The sequence below is a fragment of the Cuculus canorus genome, chromosome 3 (assembly GCF_017976375.1).
Source record: "Cuculus canorus isolate bCucCan1 chromosome 3, bCucCan1.pri, whole genome shotgun sequence".
In the NCBI taxonomy this organism is placed as follows: domain Eukaryota; kingdom Metazoa; phylum Chordata; class Aves; order Cuculiformes; family Cuculidae; genus Cuculus; species Cuculus canorus.
Window position 1 is genome coordinate 122295040 of NC_071403.1, and position 20801 is coordinate 122315840.

The 20801-nt window shown below is 45.4% G+C and overlaps 1 protein-coding gene across 1 annotated transcript in view; it reads right to left on the bottom strand.

Annotated features, from left to right (window-relative positions):
- Window positions 1-20801, bottom strand: part of PKHD1 (PKHD1 ciliary IPT domain containing fibrocystin/polyductin) — a 254042-nt gene that overhangs the window by 158783 nt on the left and 74458 nt on the right. The window contains exon 36 of the mRNA XM_054063619.1: window positions 11878-12031. Within this exon, the coding sequence (XP_053919594.1) occupies window positions 11878-12031 (154 nt within the window). The remainder of the gene's footprint in view (window positions 1-11877; window positions 12032-20801) is intronic.

Below are 20801 nucleotides of genomic sequence, written 5' to 3' on the forward strand. Positions count from 1 at the left end.
TGAAGAGGAATTTCCAGCCCTCGGTTTTGACTCAGTCTTTTCAGCTCTGTCAAATGCTTCCTTTGTTTTTTGCATTATGCGATCTGGTGATCCCCCATCATCATCTCAGGATGGTTTACTCTTTTATCTCCTCTCGCATTTTGTCTCCTATGAAGGACGCTGTCGCTATCCTTACAATGGACAGAGTGGACTCAGACATCTAATCATTCTGCACGTGGGTTATTTCTTCCCGGGTCAAGCCATGCTTCCCAGGAGGTAGTAGGGGATACCTCAAAGCCTGGCAACCTCAGAACTCTCTACAAAGGCTCTGCTGCCCCCCCAACATTTCCCTTTATGCGAGGTAGCTGTAACTGTGCCATCTCCTATCACCCTCACACCACACTACTGGTGTTAGCAGCTTCTAATGGTGACCTCTACCCCTACCAAGCAGTTTCCTTCCCCACAAAATACTGCCAACCCTTAGCAAAAAGGAGAATGGTGATCAGACCTCCGCTTTAATGTCAGTATTGAGGCAAAAGAGGAAGCAAGTTCTTTGTAATATGATAAATCTGGTTAAAAACTACCTTGGTCATTGCTTGCCTTTGAGCAGGTCCTGCTGCTCTCAGTGACAAGGGAGATGCAGAGCACACGTGTGGCCTTTCCCACACAGTCACATCCTGCTGAACACGTCCTGCTTATCCCGGTTTCCTTATTTATTCTTGAATTAAAGGGGTTTCATTGATTCATCAATTTCTTCGTCATAAAAAAGTCTTAAAACTTTGTTCTAATTTCTTAGTCTTATGACAAAGCCAGCATTTCAATAAGGAGAACCAATTGAGCATTGCTTTTCCAGATTTCACTGGGCTCCAGATAAGTTTTTACAGAATGTGCCTAATAGACAAAAGAGATAAATCTTACATTTTCTTGCCTATAACCACTGGGAACCATGGGATCACTCCCACAAACACCAACTCCCTTATGTGTAAATTATCTCTGTCCCTAGACATACTTTTCTATATACAAATGTATTTCTGTTAAGCTTGCTATACTTACTCTTTTTTTTACAAAACTATACTGACTACACACTGATAAACCAGCACGAATGTCAGCTTTTTCACTCAAAACAAAAGAAGATATCTGGCTTATTATGAAGAACATGAGACTTATAGAAAAATGAAATGTACTTCATACAAAATGTGCTATGCTGAAATCCGGGCAATACTAGAAATGGTATTAATTTTCAGACTGAAGGGACGATTCAGACACACCATCTGATGGTCTGTGCACATCAAGCTATTGAAACACCAGAGCAAGACAAGCCACCTGTGGTCGCTGCATTCCTTCCCCAAAGGCAATCAACTAAGTGACTTGAGGACATCACTGCCACTTTCTACAATCACCTTTTCCAACAGCTAATCTCTCTTAGTGTTCCGAATTTCTGCTTTATTTCCAAGCACAACTTACCAAAGCTGAGCTTTCAGACAGCGGCTCTCTTTATCCTCTCCTGCACTGCACTGCAGAGAGGTGCAGAAAACAGCATTTTCTGTGAAAGTACTTCACAGTCAAATGCAATCACAACTCTCATTCAGAATGGGTGATAAGGTTTTTAAGACTCTCCCTGCAAAGAACCTTCTCCAATTCATGGAGCAGTACATCCTCTCCCAAAGCTCAGTGCTAGGGCTCCTTCTGAAATTGGAAAGCCAGATCTCCTAATTCTTAATTCTTCTGCTCCTTTGCTGTTCTTGATGCTGCCTACAGAGGAAAAATTAGCTTATCTCCACACTCTGCTTTTTTTTTTTTCTCCTGCAGTAAAAAACTACACTGCCTCTTCATTACTTTGGGAGATCATGTGGGCATCCTTGAGCCACACTGGCTTCTGATCCTTTCCATGATCATGGCTTTATCTGACAAAGCCCCTTATTGTGTAGCCACAACTTTCATTCCTAATTGCTTCCTGTGTAGCTCTCTTCTCAGCTGTGTGAATCTGCACTTGGTGCAAACAGCATTCACAGAATGTCATCTGTCACGGTTCTCCACATACTTCAAGATCATTGATGATGTGCAGTGGTATCCAAGTAGACATGAAAATGGTTTCCCACTAGCAATTTACTATTTGAGTCGGTACATTTTATGTCTGCTAGTTGCCATGAGATCTTGGCAGGTGATCCTCAGTCATCCCACCACATGTTTTACAGAATCACATTTACAGAACTTGTAATCTACTCAGAAAATGAACTCAAGTTTGCTGCCTTCTTTCCATAAGATTTCTCTCCTGTCATTCAGTAACTCCTATAGCTTGTAACCTATGGATTCAGTCAACCACAACATTTAACTTCATACAGTTGTCTCTTTAGACCTCTGATTGATATCAGACTAAGCCAATATCATCTTTTACCTGTTCGGATCATGACACAAGATCAGAACTTCTACAGTCCTCTGTAATTTCCCCTGTACTCTAAAGCTAACATTTGTGGGCCACAGAATGCTTCTACTGGCACTTTTAAGAATCTCAAATGAGACTAGACCTGTTGATTTAAGAATGTGTATTCCTGAAAAATTGTATTTAACATCTTTGTTATATCAACAGTCTCCAGAAACAAGCGGACTGCTGGTCCATCTCGCTCTTGTGGTACAATTTACCATTCTGTTCCTTCCCGTACTGAGAACAGAAATATTTATTAACACATTTGCCTTATAGCAGCAATGTTAAGAATTTTATCACCGCAATCTAGAAATGGAACTATAAATCACTGCAACTTATTTTATCCCTAACATAAAAAAAGACATCTTCCTCAGGGTCTTTATTGACTTCCTATGCTCTCTTCCCACTGAAATACAGACATTTCGGTTTCCACTCTTCGTACAATTTTTAATGATGTTCTAATGACTCCTGTGCTGTACCAATGAACCAGGAAGGTTGGTAGCCTAAGCTACCCTATCCTTTGATTGGAAAATCACAGTTCTGTCTCAAACAACGTCCTGAAAACGTTCCAGCCACGCTTTGTCTGTATAACATTTGAACAACATTTTAATCCCCAGTTTCTGGTTAACTGCACATTAGTTGCCCTGAACGATCTTTCCCTCCGTTAATTCAAAGCTTTGTATCTTTGCCTGGGGGAAATCCTTCAGAGAAACAAGGTTTCTCCTCCCTTGGTGAAGATCTGGATGTGAAGGAATAACAATTAAGACTTCAAGGTGGGAGCTGTTGCCCAGCTGGTGGGTTTCTCCACCCCCAGATCCAAAGGCAACCCAAGCACGACTGGCAATAGAACAAAGATTTGCAAGACCAAGACCACTAGAAGGTACGGTTGGACTCGATGATCTCAAAGGTCTTTTCCCAACCAGCGACACTATGATTTGCTGTACGTACTCTGTAGAAGCAGCAGTCAGACCCAATGTGCAATCATAGGAAACAGGTACATGAGCCAAACTCACAGACGTCTCATAACACCGTTGTTTTTGGGAGAAACGAAAGCGTAAAAAGAGAAGTTCAGCTGCTGAAGATATAAATAGAGTAGTGTCATGGAAAGAAAAGGAAAAGAAAAGAAAACGTTAGCAGGGATTCATTTAAACGTTTACCAGGTCTAAGGGTAAAACAAACTTCAGCCAAACTTACGAATACTTGTGTCAAAAACTGCATAGTGTCCCTCTAGCCCTCAGCTCTCAGTATCGCTGTGTTTTTCAGCGGGTCAAATAAATATACAGCTGCTGCTCTACAAGATTGTCTTCCCCTATTTTAAAAGAAAATAAAAGTTATGTTTCCTTCTTTTATTGCACTTGACCTCTTCTCTGAAAGCAGAAGGCAAGAATATTGCTCAGCTGAGACTTTGGCTGTGACCTCCAAATTGTTTGTTATGGCTGCACAGGAAAGCAAAGTCCTACATAAGACCTTGAGGGGGATTTTATAAAAATCAATCAACTACTGTTATGATGGCCTCCCCACCAAGCAAAATAAATACAATTAAACCCTTAATCACTTCTGTATAATAACGTGCAAATTCAATGGGGCTTTTCAGGTGGAGTGGGCGGGGGGGGGAGGGAAGAAATATGTTGAAGCTATTTTGTACTTTGTGAGAACATCAGAAGCACCATTCTTCTCAATTAACCCAGCAATTAGCCTCCACCTCTCTGCCCAGAAAAGAATCTTTCTTTATCTGTCTTTATGGAAAAAAAAAATAAAAAGAAGAAAAGAGAGAAAAACTAAACTGGAGGCAACTCTCTCTCTCCCACAGGAGGGGAGAAACAGCCAGACCAAATAACAAAAATAAAGGGAATATTAAGGAAAACAAACATGCTAATAAGGCAGGTTGTAATCTGCTGTGTGAGAAACCACAGCACCATTGTGCCGTCAGCAGAACTGGGTTTGTGAAAAGAGATTTATCTTCTGAAGTGCTTGGGAGACGGTGGTGGACGCACTCAATGAAAAGTGTCGGAAAGGTAATGCATTAACACTTCTCTTCGTCAGGTGCTCTGGTCTGGCTCATGCAATGGCACAGCCCGGGCATCCGGAATATTCCCTACGGAAAAAAGTTACATCAGGCACTTCTGAAAAAGAAAGAACAACGGAGTAGAGGACTGTGAGGAAAGTTTCTCCTTGACTCTGTCGTGAAGATTCATGCTTTTGGACACTGCAGCTTATTGCCTTTGTCAAAACCCTCACTCTAAAAAACTCCTCCTAACGTTCTCATAAAGCATAATAGAGCTACTGTATTTCTCACTTAGGTTGTGATTTAGAGCCCTCCACAGATCTACCAGTCTCAAAAGGAAGGAAAGTCCCCATTCCAATGTGCACTTATTACCTGGAGCACTGTTTTATCATCACCCTTTGAGGCCGCACAGTGTAAGGTATTTTTGTCTAATGAATGGCTTATTAGGAATCTAGGATAAAAGCAACTATTGCCAGACTTAATTGTACTTCTTTATGTAAAGCTGAACAAAACGTTAAAGCTAGCAAGGTATGGGAAAGCTGCTGGATACTCTCAAGAGATTTTTTTTTTTTATGATCAATAATAGCAGTTGTTAGGAGAGTACCACCAGAACTGTGGTACATTTCACTGCTGCGCCACAGCCCTTTCACTAGCAGAAAACCTCTCCGTAGAAGAGGATTTGCTGATTAAATGGGCATCTCCTCTCCTGGACTACTCTCTCCTGTCACCCAGCAGGGAGATCTGCTCTGGCTGTACCACGGCCATGCTGTGGCCATGTATAACTAACATTCCCACAGCCTTCAGCTTGCTCTTGCCAGTTCCTCCCACTTGGTTTTCCATATGACAAAGCCACAGAATCCCCCAGGAGAAAGGCTTAAGCTGAGAAGTTATAGTCCTGGCAAGCATCCCCGAGTGGCAAAGAACAGGAGGCAACTGCTGGAGCTGGACTATCTTTAACTGAAACAACTGATCCTGCACAACGAAGCTGCAGAGGGTTAGCAGCCCCCTTATTGCTCATTCTCCGGCTCTGAGGGGTGCCTGGTGGGGTTTCCAAGCAGGAAAAAATAACAAAGATCCTCCTGTGTACAGGAAGAAGAATGCAGACTTTATGAGCCCTAAATAAGAACAACTGATTATTTCATGGACCTTTCTCCTGCACCCTGTTGGTGTGCTTATATGACATTCAGATGAGCCACAAAAGTTGATTGTAGGCTGGATCATTGCCGAGCAAGACACGAAGGAGAAAAGAACTTTGTTACATTGGCTCCATCTCAAAGGCTGCCTGAACCAAGAGCCCAAAACTCATTTTCCACCTCCCCGCATGTGTTCCCGCACATTCATAACATACAAGTGCAGATCCTAAAGGAATTGAGTTCAAATGCTTGTGTACTGCCACCAGGACATCACCAATATGCTAAAAAGTTAAGCTTGTATTCCAGGGTATCGTTGGATGGAGGCCCTTATTTGTCCCTAGGCAAGGAACAGGCAGCTGCTGGAGTACTCTCAGACAGAAACTGTCTCCCAAGCCTGACCAGTCTGTGTTTTCCGGCTTGCTGCACTCACAAGCCATCTGTTCAGAAGACACGTGCTGCCTCGTAAGCCAGTTGGGCTTTTCCCTTGGAGCAGAGGGGCCAGGCAAAGGCAATTCAGATCCGCAGCCCAGAAGATGCTGCCACAGGGAGAGCTCCTTTGCAGAAGTCCTTCTGCTTCTTCAGATCTCAGGTATACTTAGCAATACCTTCGACAAATTTGCAAGCGGAGAACTAACCTGGGTAGGGAAGAAATGTGGACATTCCTAGATGGCTTCCAGCACATATCGCAGCCCACCACCTAGGATCCAATGAAGGAAGCTTCCAGGTGAGCCGTGTGAAGGAATTGGGGTAAGCACCACCCAATGAGGTATGTGAAAAAAAACAGGTCTTTGGGCTACTATTTCAAGCCTGTAGGCAATGGACACACATTAAGTTCTTCACCCGCAGTAAGAAAAGGGTGCACAGGACAAAGCGCAGAAGCACTGGTTTATGGAGCAGGTTTATGCTTCTGCTCTTGCAGAGCCCGCTTGGGTGCCTGTTAGAACATTAGAGTGTGTTTCTACGTGCCATGACGCTCCACCAGGGTTATTTCAACCTGATTTCTGCCATTTGAATTTAAAGGTACTACAGACAGGGATTATCTCTTACTATCTAGCACAGCGGGTTGGACCTCGGTCTCAGCAGCAGTCTGTTCCTGCAGCAAAATGGCTGTAAAGCCCCATCTGCTGAGCCACCAGAGTGAGAGGCGGTCTTTCAAAACTTAAGAAACCCCTGTGCGATCCCACTATATGGTGCGCTTCCTCTGTACTTCAATGCTCATGAGAGAGACCTACGACTGGGAGACAGCTATGACTTTGAAGGTCTTTATTTGCATTTTAAAAAGTTTAAAAGCCCTGGACCTCAGTTCTCAGCGGCATTTCTGTACCACATAAACGCATGTGAGGACATCCCCACCAATGGACAGAGCTGCTACTGTAACGACGGCCAAGAGCCCGTGTCAGTCGGCACGACTGGAAACTGCTTCTGGGAGCTGCTGTGGTTCCAAGGCCACAACTAGCTTCCACTGACCTGCTCACCCTCTGATGCCCCAGAGAGGCCCCAAGAGCTGCCAAAGTTGAGGAAATCAATTTCTTTGGCAACAAGAGCCCTGGGAGCCTAACACACGTGCTGTAAGTCTGTGCTAAATAGGATGGGAAAGAGAAACCTGCAGCCCATACCCAAAGACGAACCAGGGTTTACAGCTCGGGGAAGAACTGAAAAAAAACATCAAATTGTTACAGATTCAGGGCCTCAAAACCCATCCTCCAGCTCTGTGAGCTGAACTCTACTGAATAACACTGAATTCCTAAAAAAAAAAACATACCAACAAATTAAAGAACTGATACATTTTTTTTTTTTTCCCATGAAAACAGCCGGGACTTTAAGGCTCTGAGACTGTAATTATTGCAGCCTTGGTACACCTCATTGTAACAGTGCAGGGAAATATTGCACAGCAACAGAGAGAAACAGGGCTGACTTTTCTTCCTTTTAAATCTCAATTAAAAAATACATTGGATGAAATTTCCCATTAGCTGGTACTATTTGTACATCCTGTGTTCTTCCTTTAATTAAAAAACATACTTATTGCAATACTGCCAGAATCACTTTTACGGTATTTTAATTGTAATGTCTCTGCCTGATTAAAAAAAGAAAATATGAACTAGAAACTGCCTGTAAAAAGTATCACAATGCACATCTTAAATGGGCTGAGCAAAATGGCACAGAAACACCACAACACAAGCAGTCTCTGATCGCACACACTGACAAGGGGCTTAAAGGGGTTTCCGGAGCGGCTGATGCCATAGGCAGGAAAACAGAGGGAAAAGCTTTTTCTTCTTTCAGTGAATCTAAACCTGGTCTTTGTCAGCGGTGACTGAGCACTAGTTATTAGGCAACTAGTTTGATGCTCTTTGCCAATAGCACCAAAGCCTAAGAAAAAGTCAAGCAAAATCAATATTTGGATTTCTCCCCTTCTTAGACCTACTTGCAGGACCCATTCTAATCACAGCCTGATCAGAGTGTGGACTGCAAGAGATCCAAATTATTAGTGGATAAGCATTGCTCTTGAGATGTGGGCTCAAAATCAGATAACAAGTGACAATGTCATGAGTATCTTTGGACTTGTCAGTTCTCTTTTCTTTTTTTGTCTATAGAACCATGGAACAGTTTGGGTTGGAAGGGACCTCAAAGCCCATCCAGTTCCAACCCCCTGCCATGGGCAGGGACACCTCCCACTGGATCAAGGTGTTCAAAGCCCCATCCAACCTGGCCTTGAACACCTCAGGGATGGGGCAGCCACCGTTGCTCTGGTCATCCTGGGCCAGGGCCTCCCCATCCTCACAGGAAAATATTTCTTCCTAACATCTCACCTAAATCTCCCCTCTTTCAGCTTAAAGCTGTTACCCCTTGTCATTTTTCCTGGGATCTCATAGTTTGAAGAAAAAGAAAAAATCTCCTCTTAGCCGTGGCACTTTGGAAACTGAGTGCACAGCTTTTAGAAGCAGACCTTTTCAAAATCTCGTCCTGGAGGCTGACTGTGGAAGAGTTGTGACAACTGATATTAGGGCTTCTGTAGAGTAGGGTCTAAAGCAATCTTCTCCCTTGAGCCTGCAAGGGTGGCTATCTCAAGGCTGTCATTTGTCTTCAACCCCACCAGAGTATACTGGCAGCATCACCCCAGAATTCATCCCCAAGGCACTCCTGAAAGACCAGACAGCTTTTCTGGTTTCCAGACCACCCCGGAGCACTATAAATTCAGACAAAGGCAATAGCACATGTTTAAGGTTTCAACTTATCAAACACAGAGGAGTTACTCCAGTGTAAGCTCTGTGCAAAGGAAATTTCCATCTGTCCTGGGTTATTGTAAATATTTCCATACTTGTGCTGTTGGGATTAAAAAAAACTAACTGCAATCTGCCGAATTTACAGAGTTATCTACAATCTGTCTACCTTGTATCTCCTCCCCAATCAGTATTGTCTGAGCAGTTTCAGTCTGGCTACTAAACTTCCCACTGCCAACAACCACATGTCCATGCTCTGCTCGCTGAGGGTGAGGCAGAAGCTGCAGCGAGGAGGGCTCAGCTGCCTAATCCTATCTCTCTGTTACTCTGTCCTCCAGGTGTTCTGCCCAGACAGTCCGGTCGCTATCAGAACTGCTACTGGCTATAAAATACAGGCACAGCAGGGGCGCTTTCAGGCTGCATGTGTAGGCAACACGCTTCTTACAATAGTCCTTAAACAATTTCTGTGATGTTAAAATCATCATAAGGAGACACCACAGAGGCAGTATTCAAAATTCTTGTGGCTTCCTAAAAAAGGAGAATTTCAAGCAATGGGTGTGTAAGTGTGTTTGATTTGCTGGGTACAGCACCCAAAAATAGGTGATCGAGCGTCTTCACAGAGTAGCACACTCAGTAGCATTACAGGTTTCTTTAATCCACAGAGTTTGTTATATTTTCAGCTTGTGAGCGCGCAGACAGCCTGATGCTGAGTCATGAAAGCCAAAGGGAACAGAACTACTACAATTTAATCCCATTCTTCAACTCCAAATAAGAAAAGCTCTCCAGCTAGAATAGGAATGGGCTGATTCAATTGAAGCACGTATGTAGAGACGCCTACAGGTTAGGGGCTTATTGCCATGCCCTTCTGGCACCTGGGGAAGCTTGACAATTACTTGAAGTGTTCACAGAATCGTGCAGTTGCTACTCTAAGGGGATCACCTAACTGTGATTCATCTTAAGATGGGGATCTGAAACATCTAAAATGAACAAGTCTTGGATAGTGTGCATTTCTCTCTATCAGCACAGGAGCCTAAACAACACCCCTGCACCAGGAGACTTAAAAGAAAAATCATAGAATCCTGAATGCTAGAACCCCTAGGTCGGAAAAGACCTTTGAGATCAGCGAGTCCAACTGTACCTGTCCACTACTAAACCATATCTAAGCAAAAGGTATGGTTAAGAAAGATGACTCTAACCCAGTCTCAGATCAGAGTAGAACTTTCCACGTCTTGACTACAAATCCAAGGCTAAGCAGCTCACGGCAGCCGTTTCGGTGGGGGTGGAGGCAACAAGGAAAACTCAGAAAAGATAAACAATTACCGTGCAGGTTTCTGCTTCAAAAATGTTTTGTCTCTATGTTTGGCGTGTAGCAACGCAGAAAATAATAGCATCTAGAATATTTTAATACTGCTTTCCTAACTGAATCTCCATTATAAACCAAGCTTCTTGGAAAACACGATAAAAGGGATAAATTATTTGAATGTCAGATGAGCCAAAGCCACAAAGATACTGCTCCAGACTTCGTTAAATTCAATCAGACATCTGTTTGCTTCTTGAGTGCTGACTCATAAATCAAAGGTATTTTTGAGTAGACCTGAAGTTCAAAGGGTTTCTGCTGTGATATTGCACCTCACTTTATCACAAAGTCAGAGACTGAGCCCCAAAACCCTCGTACAGATTTACAGCCAAAAGCCTCAGAAATCGGGGACTCTGATCTATCTCCTCTACTGTTTGTCATAATCACACTGGGGTTAAGAAGAGCCTTGCACCACCCAGCTTTAGAATTTTCACTGGGGAGGAGAGGGAAGAAAATCACACTAAAATGTTTCAATTTTTTTTAATCTCAAATTCTTACTAATTTTTTTTATTATTTTTTTTTTTAACAGGAACGATGCCTGGTGTGGCAATTCCTGAAAATCTCTGAACCAAGACTGAGCAAATTAAATCTTTTTTGGAAATAATAGGGATAAACTTACAAAGCTTTTTCTTTATAGAATGATCATTCAAAGTCAGATTAAAATGTAATTGTCAAATACATGTTCTTCATCATCATCTCAGTTTAAAACTAATACCTTTGATACCCTTTTAGTCACAGAATGGTTTAGGTTAGAAGGGACCTCAAAGCCCATCCAGTCCCACCCCTGCCATGGGCAGGGACACCTCCCACTGGATCAGGGGCTCCCAGCCCCATCCAACCTGGCCTTGAACCCCTCCAGGGATGGGGCAGCACAGCTCCCCGGGGCACTCTGGGCCAGGGCCTCACCGCCCTCACAGCAGAACATTTCCTCCTTATGTATAACGTAAATCTTGCCTTTTTCATCTTAAAACCGTTCCCCCTCATCCCATCCCTGCGCCTGGTGATCAAGAGCCCTTCCCCAGCTTTCCTATGCAAATACAAAACACAAATTGAGTTAAAAATCGTTTTTACCAGCAGGGAAGACCCAGCTCTTTCAGCAGCTCTTTCAGCAGAGAGGACCTCCTCTCTCCCTTTCTGTTCGCTCCATTTCAGCAGAAGCTCACGTTTAGCCCTAACTCTGAGCAAAGCAATTTCCTCGGAACAACTCATTCATTCCATACCGAGCACGTGCAAAACATTTTTCACACCCAGGGCCTAATTTACAGGGAAGACTATTTCTGTCCCCTCGTTCGCAGTCATTTTAGTCCTTCCTCCGCCCCGGAGGTGCCCGCGGGGCGTTCCGGCGCTCCCCCATCACCGCCCCTCGAGTTACTCTCCACGAGCCGCGCTCCAACATCTCCGATCGTTTACTGCGTTTTGTAGCTGTGCCCCTGTAATGCTGTAACGCCATTAATTTTGTAAAGGCTTTCGCAACACGCTTCGCCTCAAAGATGCCAAACAAACCAGAGGTGATTACTGTTATCAGCGCTGAACGCCGCTCAGGACAGCGGCGCTCCCCGTAGCTCGGGGAGAGGAGGGGGAGAGCGCCTTCCTACTCGGATTGCCGTTCTGCCTCCAACTGCACGAAGGACGCCTTCTGCATACGGAACGAGGCAGCGCCTCCCCGCCCCGCTGTCTGTGCGGGAGCAGCCACCCTGCCCGGCCGGGCGCCCCGGGCGGAGCGGGACGGGGCCGCAGCCCGGGAAGCCCCAGCCCCGGCGCACCTCTCAGATGCAGCAGGTGGAGGGCGGCGGTGGCGCTCCGCAGCAGCAGCGTCCGGCCCGCTTCCACCGTGACGGTATCGCCATCTCGCGGCTGGTGGCCGCCAGGCCAGCTGGAGTCCTCGTCCCACCGGCCACACCACTGCAGAGCGGCGAGCTGGAAAGAAGGAGAGAGCCGGAGGTCAGAGCTCAGCCCTCCTCCGCGGGGAAGCGGACCCGGGGCAGAGCAAAGGAAAGGAGCGGCATCGGGGCCGGAGAGGCGTTCGGCCTTTGCAAAGCCCTGCCAGCGCCTGGGGCTGCTCCCCGGTTCCAGCCTTGGGCCTCCTCCGCCTCCCGAAGAGCGGAGCTGCGCGTCAATTCCTGACATTGGCATAAAAACAGCCTAAAGAGTTTAGAATTCAAACATCCTGCTAGATGGACAGGATTCTGCTTCACACTCTTTGTCTCTCCTTCCACTCGTCCACACTTAGAGAGACACTCCTCCTTTCCACTACCTTTGCAGCTCTCTCAGCTTTCCCGGCGGTGCCATTGCCTCTCTCTTGACCACTCGCACATCAGCTCCAAATAAAGCACTGATTAACTCGAAAACAGACTGACTTGTGATGAGCAAACCGATTCCTGCCTGTTTCAACTCATGGTTTCTCCTCACCTTTAAACTCTGAGCACGCACTTTGCAGTGAAGGTTTGATCCATTTCGTATATGCACACGTGCATATCTTCACAGGGGCGTGTGTGCACCAGTGTGGACGTGGGCAGTGGCAGCATCTGCTCCAGCATTCACACAGGGACTAACAGCCTCAACAGAGCGGGCTGGGGGCACCAGACAGGGATATTTGTGGTCCTCATGCGGTTGTGCTAATTCCAAACAGTGGTGGAAAGCATAACCTCGACACAAAACCACAGTTACTCTGCTTTCAGTCAGTTCTCATCACATGCATTAAAGACCTTGCGCCGGAGCTGCAGTTTAGGCGCATCAATACCACTGGTGTTAGGATAGGTATTTTTTTTCCACTGTGCTATTGTCAGTTTTATCTTTGCGCACGTGATGTTTGACACATTTCCCAGAGCACCCAGAGCAGCCAGTTCAGTACTCAATGGTGACTGCTGTCCCCGTTATCCACCCTGGGGAACAAGGGCTGGTTGCCAGGCTGAATGATACAAGCTGCTTCTGTCCAACCTGTCTGCGGGGTATGGACCCTATGGTATTTCCCATCCTCTCTCCCATTCCGCGATTTCCATACAAAGTGAATCACTCAGTTCTATTTAGAGCGAAGCTTGTGACGGAATTAATACACAATGAAAACACCTAGGGACCTACATCCCTTGTGTCAAGGGCAGTGATGCACTTCTTCATTACAGAAGTCTAGATAAGCCCTCGCAGCTGCACACAACTGTTACAGAGAGCGTGGTCTCTCCATGGTTGCTGGATACAATAGGACAAGTTTAATCTTCATTACTTTCAAACATATATTTATATATTTCAGAAATTCAGGACAAAATTTCAGCTGAGAGGATAGATATCTTTATCTGCTGTCTTTCCAGAGAAGCTGTGAAGCACTCTTCGTTGTGCTTTGAGGCAGATTACAATATAGCAGAGTATACAATAGATGCAATGAAAAAGGAGCTAATTAAACTAGTTTTGATCTCAGAGCAGGGGACAGAGGAGGGTACAGCTCATGGAAAGGCACACGTTCCCCAAATACGACACTTATCAAGCCAACTGCAGCACTAAATTACAAATTCCATGAATTCCTGTCTGGCACAAACTCAACCAATGCCACCAGCAAGATGCAGCTTTGAAATGATGGGATGCATCAAAACATTTTGTTGAGAAGGCTTGCTAGGCAGCTTAAAGTCACTCTGACAACACTATAACCCTCTGAAGTCACTTGAAGCCTTCAGGTAACTCTTGTGGAAAGCAAGGGCGTAAGGAATACACCAGGCTGCTCTTCTCCCAAGCACCGAAAACTTACTGAGCTGTTGATAGAAATCTTGCAGAAGTTAAGAACAAACTCCTCTTCTGAATGGGACTTTTTTTTTTCTTTAGATAGTTCCTCTTTCTAACCAGAAAACACTCCACTTCTTTATTTAAGGTTCTCTCTATATAACATCAGTGTTTAAGCTATTCTTGCTAGCTTTCTGCTGTCATCTCGTAGAAGACTCTAGCCATTCACTTCTACCAATGACCTTGAGCATAAAATCTCATCCAGACTACTTTAAAAAGGCTCAAAAAGTGGCTGAAACCATCTGGGAAAATAAGAACTATTAACCATCTTAAGAACAAAACTCACAAAAGGTATAAATACACTGAAAGCAAGCACTCTGATATTTAGATGATACACGTCCACAGTAAGAGGTGCTCCTTACACCATCAGCCTAAACAAAGACATTGCATTAAATGATGAAGCTGGAGCTGGCTGGGTTGCAGCCGCTGCAGTGAGGTGGTGTCGCTACATTCCTGCCCCAGCGTATACCATAGAGTTGGAAAGATGATTTGGAGGTAACAGCTTCTGTGTCACTGTCAGTACTCACACTTGGAGGTAGCCAACTTCATCTAGGCTTAACAGGAGGACTGAAACCACAAAGATGTTGCATTCCTGCAAGGTTCATGAAAATAAGCAGATAGATTGAGGCAAGAGAGCCTTCTGGTGTTTTCTCTAAGTACAGCATGAGTGAATACACAAAGCAGCCACCGGCACTTTTGCAGGATGCACCTCCACATCAGATATCCATAAGAAATCCACCCTGGCAACATTCATATTCTGAATCCAGTACCGCAGGCGACACTTGCAGAGAAAAAAACCTTCAAAATACGGGCTGAAACCCCAGGTGGGTGGGAAATCTTAAGAAGCTGGTTGTTCTTCCTAGGGTACTAAAGGGCATGAGAATCACAGGGAGAGCATCTGACATGCAAATTCAATGAGCAGAGTCCTGCAACATCTTCCCACTCCTGCCACTCACTTGGCCCTGCACAACTCATTTCAAGCCCACAGCTTATGTACCGAGCTCGCATATAACACAGCACTGGCTCTGCGTGGCAAGGATTCATAGCTGTTAGAAGCCTCCCCCATGATCAGTAGAGCCAATGCCAGCTGGCTCCAAGATGGATCCACTGCTGGCCAAGGCTGAGCCCATCAGCAATGGTGGTAGCACCCCTGGGACAACGTAGTGAAGAACGGGAAAACTTACTGCGTAACAACAATTGCAGCTGGAGAGAGGATTGAGAATTTGGAGAGAAACAACTCTGTGGGCACCAAGGCCAGTAAGGAAGAAGGAGGAGGAGCTCCAGGCACCAGAGAAGAGATTCTTCTCCAGCCCATGAGGAAGACCATGGTGAGGCAGGGCTGTACCCCTGCAGCATGGGGAGGTCCACGGTCAGCAGATATCCACACTGCAGCTGATGGAGGAGCCCATGCTGGAGCAAGCGGATGCCCAAAAGAGGATGTGACCCTTCGGAAAGCCTGTGCTGGAACAGGCTTCTGACAGGATGTGTGGATCCATAGAGGTGCCCACACTGGAGCAGGTTTGCTGGTAGGACTTGTGACCCTGTGGGGGACCCACGCTGGAGCAGTTCATGAAGAGCTGCAGCCCATGGGAGGGACTCACATTGGAAAGTTCATGGAGGATGTCTCCCATGGAAGGAATCCCACACTGGAGCAGGGGAAGTGTGCAAGTAGCCCTCTCCTCTCCCTGAGGAGGAAGGAGCAATAGAGACAATGTGTGATGAACTGACCACAACCCCCATTCCTCATCCCCTTATGTCGCTAGTGGAGAGAATGCAGGGAAAATTAGAAGTGAAGTTGAGCCTGGGAAGAAAGGGGTGGGTGAGGCATTTGAAGGTTTGGGGTTTATTTCCCATTACCATACTCTGATTTGATTGGTCATAAATTAAACTAATTTCCCTAAGTCAGGCCTGATTTGCTTATGATGGTACTTGCTGAACAATCGCACTGTCCTTATCTCAACCCATGAGCATTTGTTATGCTTTTCTCTTCTCTCCCCAGCTGAGCAGGGGGAGCGAGAGAGCGGCTTTGGTGGGCACACGACATCCAAACAGGGTCAACCCACCACAAACACAGATTAATTTGAGGAGAGGTATCAACTCCTTCTTGATTAAAGCAACAAAACAATGAATAAATTATGTAAAGATAAAATACTGTTCTAATAGCATACAGTAAAATATGCACAAATTCCTTGTAATTCAGTACATTATTCCTTACCCCCTCCTTCCTCTCTCCCCCCTCTTTTTAAGCAGATTTCTTTCTATCTTATGTTTTTAGCTGCTGCCGCCGCCCCCAGCCTGGGTTGCCTTTACGTCAGCCTTTGGGGACATGATCTCAGTACCAGTTTCTCAGCTTGTGCCTGTGACTCCCAGGGCTCAGAAACAGCAGCAGCAACTGCAACGTGAATAAATGTGATCTGCTTGTGTTGTGGCACAGGCTGGCAAACCAGTCACAAAGGGCAGGGCTTGTAAGTGACCACTCCTTCAATCTTTCATCTGAATTGTTGTAAATAACAATCATTCTGCCAACACAACACATGTTAATCTGGGGATTTTTAACTTCCTCCTCCCCAAAATGCAAGGTTTGGTCTTAAAAGGGTTGAGAAACTGCTGTTTAGACACAGTATAGACAACTCGGACTCAACTTAGTGGTAACTTTAGAATTTTGGGAGGTAGATGGGGCTATTTCAGATTACAGCTCCAAAAAAGAGGACTGAGAAAATTGTAACAAACCCAGACAAGCCCTCATCCTCTGACCAGAAGAGACAGAACATGTAAAAGCAAGCCAAGCCTCAGCGGTCTGGTTAAACCCAGACTCTGGTGCTGTGCTCAATGCTCTCCCTTTCTGGGCTGTGGGTTTCAACCGAGGGTTTTCTGTGACACAGCCACAGAGAGAGATTCGAAGGCAAGAGGGTTTTCCCACTGAGCCCATCCCTGGCAGCCAGCTTTGTCCTTTCCCCCAGTCGCGTCTGATAGGACCCAGAGCACAGCAGCAACCTGCTCACCAGGAACAATCCCGCTTGCTTCCTTCTAGCGGGAAGAAGGTGCAGCCCTCCCAGCCATCACCGGGAAAAGCTCAGAATGCTGCCGACAGAGATTGACACCCACAAGGCAGCCTGTCCCTTGGTGCTGACAGATTGCCATTTAACCAGCAAGTACGGAGAGCAAGTGTTCCTTCCCTCAGCCGCCACAGAGAGACAAGGTTAACATTTTAAGTGATGGAGTACAGCGTACGTTTCCCCACGCCACAGACCCAGGACTCCACGCTACGTCTGAAAACACTTTAATTTCAGTGATGGATACAGGGAGCTCACTTTCCAGGCTATGAACTCGTGACAGCTCCTCAGTTTAATACATCAGGAAAAGATTTACACCCCTCACCCAACCCCCATCCACCTGAAGGAAAGAAAAACGAATATTTGGAGGAGAAAATAGAGGAGGGGAGATATTTTATTACACTAGATGTCTTTTACTGGGGAAGTATTTTCAGCCATCTGCTCTAATTATTCCTCCTGTATTGGCCACCATCTTCAAGCAACAATAGAAATAATTATCTCCTCAAGGGCGAAAAAAGAAAATATTTACAAAACCAAACAAAAGTTGATTATTTTTACCTCCTAGGGAAAAAAGAAACAACAAGCTACTTCTTAATGAAGGAGCAATTAGGAAGGTGCCTAGAACATCTATAATTAAAACAGACAAATTGGTGCAGGCTCCTCCTTCCTATGTATACTTGAAAGGGATGTAAATGCATGTTCTTGCTAAAGTCAGAGGAGTTAGCATACAAAATGCTGCCCAGCACCTGGAGAAGCTGAGCCTGTCTCCTGACAGCGTTCCCTCCCTCTCTCGCTTGTAGGGCCTCTAAACCTTTGCCAAATTAGCTGAAAAATGCTCATTACAGCAGTAAAGTCATAGAATTTCAATTGGCATGGATAGGTCTTCCTCCGTACAACCAGCATCCCTAAGGACATTCTTTCACCCTGCTGTTATAAGAACAGTCTTCCACTTGCACTTCATCACCTAGTATAAAAAAAAAATAGCCTTTTTTGTATATAAAACAAAACCAAAAGAGGACTTTCACAGAGAGAATGAATGCTTATATACAGATTCATGGGAAAGATGGCATAGGGTTGTCCCAGAAGCACAGCAGATACCTTCCATTGTGCAAAATCAACACAATGCACAGCACAAGACCCCATTTTGCAGGCAAATATAGGTATTTCAACATCCACACAGAAACGATTACAATCGAGTTGACTGTGCTGTGAAATTAAAGAACAGCCAGGCCGAAGCTGGTCAAGGCTAATAATGAATGCAGAAGCTCCCAAGGCTTCTCCAAGCAGTTTCAGGGCAGAGGGCACCACCTAATGCTCATTACAGGAGCACAGCAAACAAACATCAACTGGCAGGGAAGAGCTGCAAACCACCACACTGTGAACCATTCTCTACTTTAGGCAATTTCCCTCTCATTTTCAGAGGCCAGTTTTCACTGAGGAAAAGCTAACAAGACAGAGATTAACAACCAGCAGGTTTTGCAGGGTTTCTCTTGCCCAGGCAGCAATTTCAGGAATCTGCCTTCAACGTTAAAGTAGCCAGCACTGCACGTCTTTGGAAGTCAGAGTGCCAACACAAGGCTAGACCATAGATCTCACAATGTGATCAGCAACCCTTTAAAGGACTTTCATGCACGTCATTATCGTTCACCAACTTCACCACTGATTGAGGCATTTCCAAGGAGCTTTCTAAGCTGGATTTGTGTGAGCAGAACGTAACAAATGGAGAACCTCTGGGGTGGCCCTGCTTCCATGATGAAAGCACTACATTCACCTCTATCATTTCTATTTAATCTGCTTTCATTTGGAAAGTCATTTGAAAGATGAACATGGCAAAAAGGAGAGCTTATTTCAACCTCTCTAATTTCTCCCAGTCTTCCCTCAAAGAAAAGACAGTCTTTTGGCTCCTAGGAGTTCATCAGCTTCAAGTGTTGAGAAATTTCTCGCTCAGTTCAAGTCCATGCGATGATGATCCTGAAAATAGCACGATCTGACCACTGAGGTCCTTATTCATAGAATCATAGAATCACCAGGTTGGAAAGGACCCACCGGATCATAGAGTCCAACCATTCCTAACACTCCCTAAAACTATGCCCCTCAGCACTTCATCCACCCGTTCCTTAAACACCTCCAGGGAAGGTGGTTCGACCCCCTCCCTGGGCAGCCTCTGCCAGTGCCCAATGACTCCTTCTGTGAAATTTTTTTTTCTGATATCCAGCCTGAGCCTCCCCTGGTAGAGCTTCAGGCCATTCCCCCTTGTCCTGTCCTCTGCCACTTGGGAGAAGAGCCCAGCTCCCTCCTCTCCACAACCTCCTTTCATATAGTTGTAGAGAGCAGTAAGGTCTCCCCTCAGCCTCCTCTTCTCCAGGCTAAACAACCCCAGCTCTCTCAGCCGCTCCTCGTAAGACTTGTTCTCCAGCCCCTCACCAGCTTTGTTGCTCTTCTCTGGACACACTCCAGAGCCTCAACATCCTTCTTGTGGTGAGGGGTCCAGAACTGAACACAGTACTCAAGGTGCGGTCTCACCAGTGCCGAGTACAGAGGCAGAATAACCTCCCTGGACGCGCTGGTCACGCCGTTTCTGATCCAAGCCAAGATGCCATTGGGCTTCTTGGCCACCTGGGCACACTGCCGGCTCACGTTCAGTTGGCTGTCAATCATTACCCCCAGGTCCTTCTCTTCCATGCAGCTCTCCAGCCACTCTTCCCCCAGTCTGTAGCACTGCACAGGGTTGTTGTTTTCCGAGTTCTGGTATTAAGACAGTCCCTGATGCCAGTTTAGCAATAAGTAGTAGGATAGTAGCTTTTAGGTGTTAGTATGAACTGTCTTAGCAAAGCAGTGAAGACTGTACTAACTGTTCAGAGGCACAAAAGGAACTCCCCCCCAACACATCCCATGCAAGAGACCACCTATAGTTAACCCAGCTAAGCAGTCACCAGTAACCAAACTGGGCAACAAAGGTAGATGGATAATGAGACTGTCTTCTTCCAGTTACTGAAAGAAAACGTACAAAAAAAAAAGGCAGGAATAGTTGTGCTTGAGTCACAAATCACTAAGGATATAGTCTTACATGCATTAGAAACCAGAAGGAAGGAAAGGTATCTGGAGGACTCTACAATGGGAAATAAAAACCTTTTATGCCAAAAGACAACATTATCTCCAGAAAGGCTGGAAGTACAGTAGCTACAAATTAACTAAAGCTGGAAATTAGTAGAATGCTTCTGACGATCTATGCACTGAAAGTCTGTATGAGGTTTCCAGAGGAGGAAAATAAATTGTGCTTTCCCTTAAGAATTGTCATGTGTGGGTGTGATAAAGCAGGCCTGGAACGTAACCCAACATACCCTTCCCAAGGCCATAAGAAGATATTTTTGCGCCTATCTGTATCATCTGTTGCTGCATAACTTCTCTTTACCTTTTACTCAGGCTATAAAACATAGGCGGTATCATCCTACCTAAGAGCACCACACAGCATCCTGCATTAATGACCCCTCCGAGCGCTGATACAAGAAGGGTCAGAGCACGCGGCGGGACACGCAGTGCGCTATCCAATACCTTAGTTTCTAACAGAGACCGCCTGTACCCCGAGTTAAAAAGAAAGGATTACCTTTCAGTTTTACATTTTTTTTAGCTGTCCTGCAGGAATCTTTCTGCCTTCTACTGAGATGCACAGGAAGGGAAGAAGCTGGCTGGGCATGTTCTCTCCAGGACTGATGAATGACCCTAGTCTCTCGCCAACTATTACAGGATAAATCTGTTTACACACAAAAAATTGACCTGGGCTGGTGAGGTGGGACTAGAACCAGGAAACTGGCATGTCCCAGAGGAAAAAATGCATTTGCAGCCAACGGCATTAGTAACTCAAGACCATA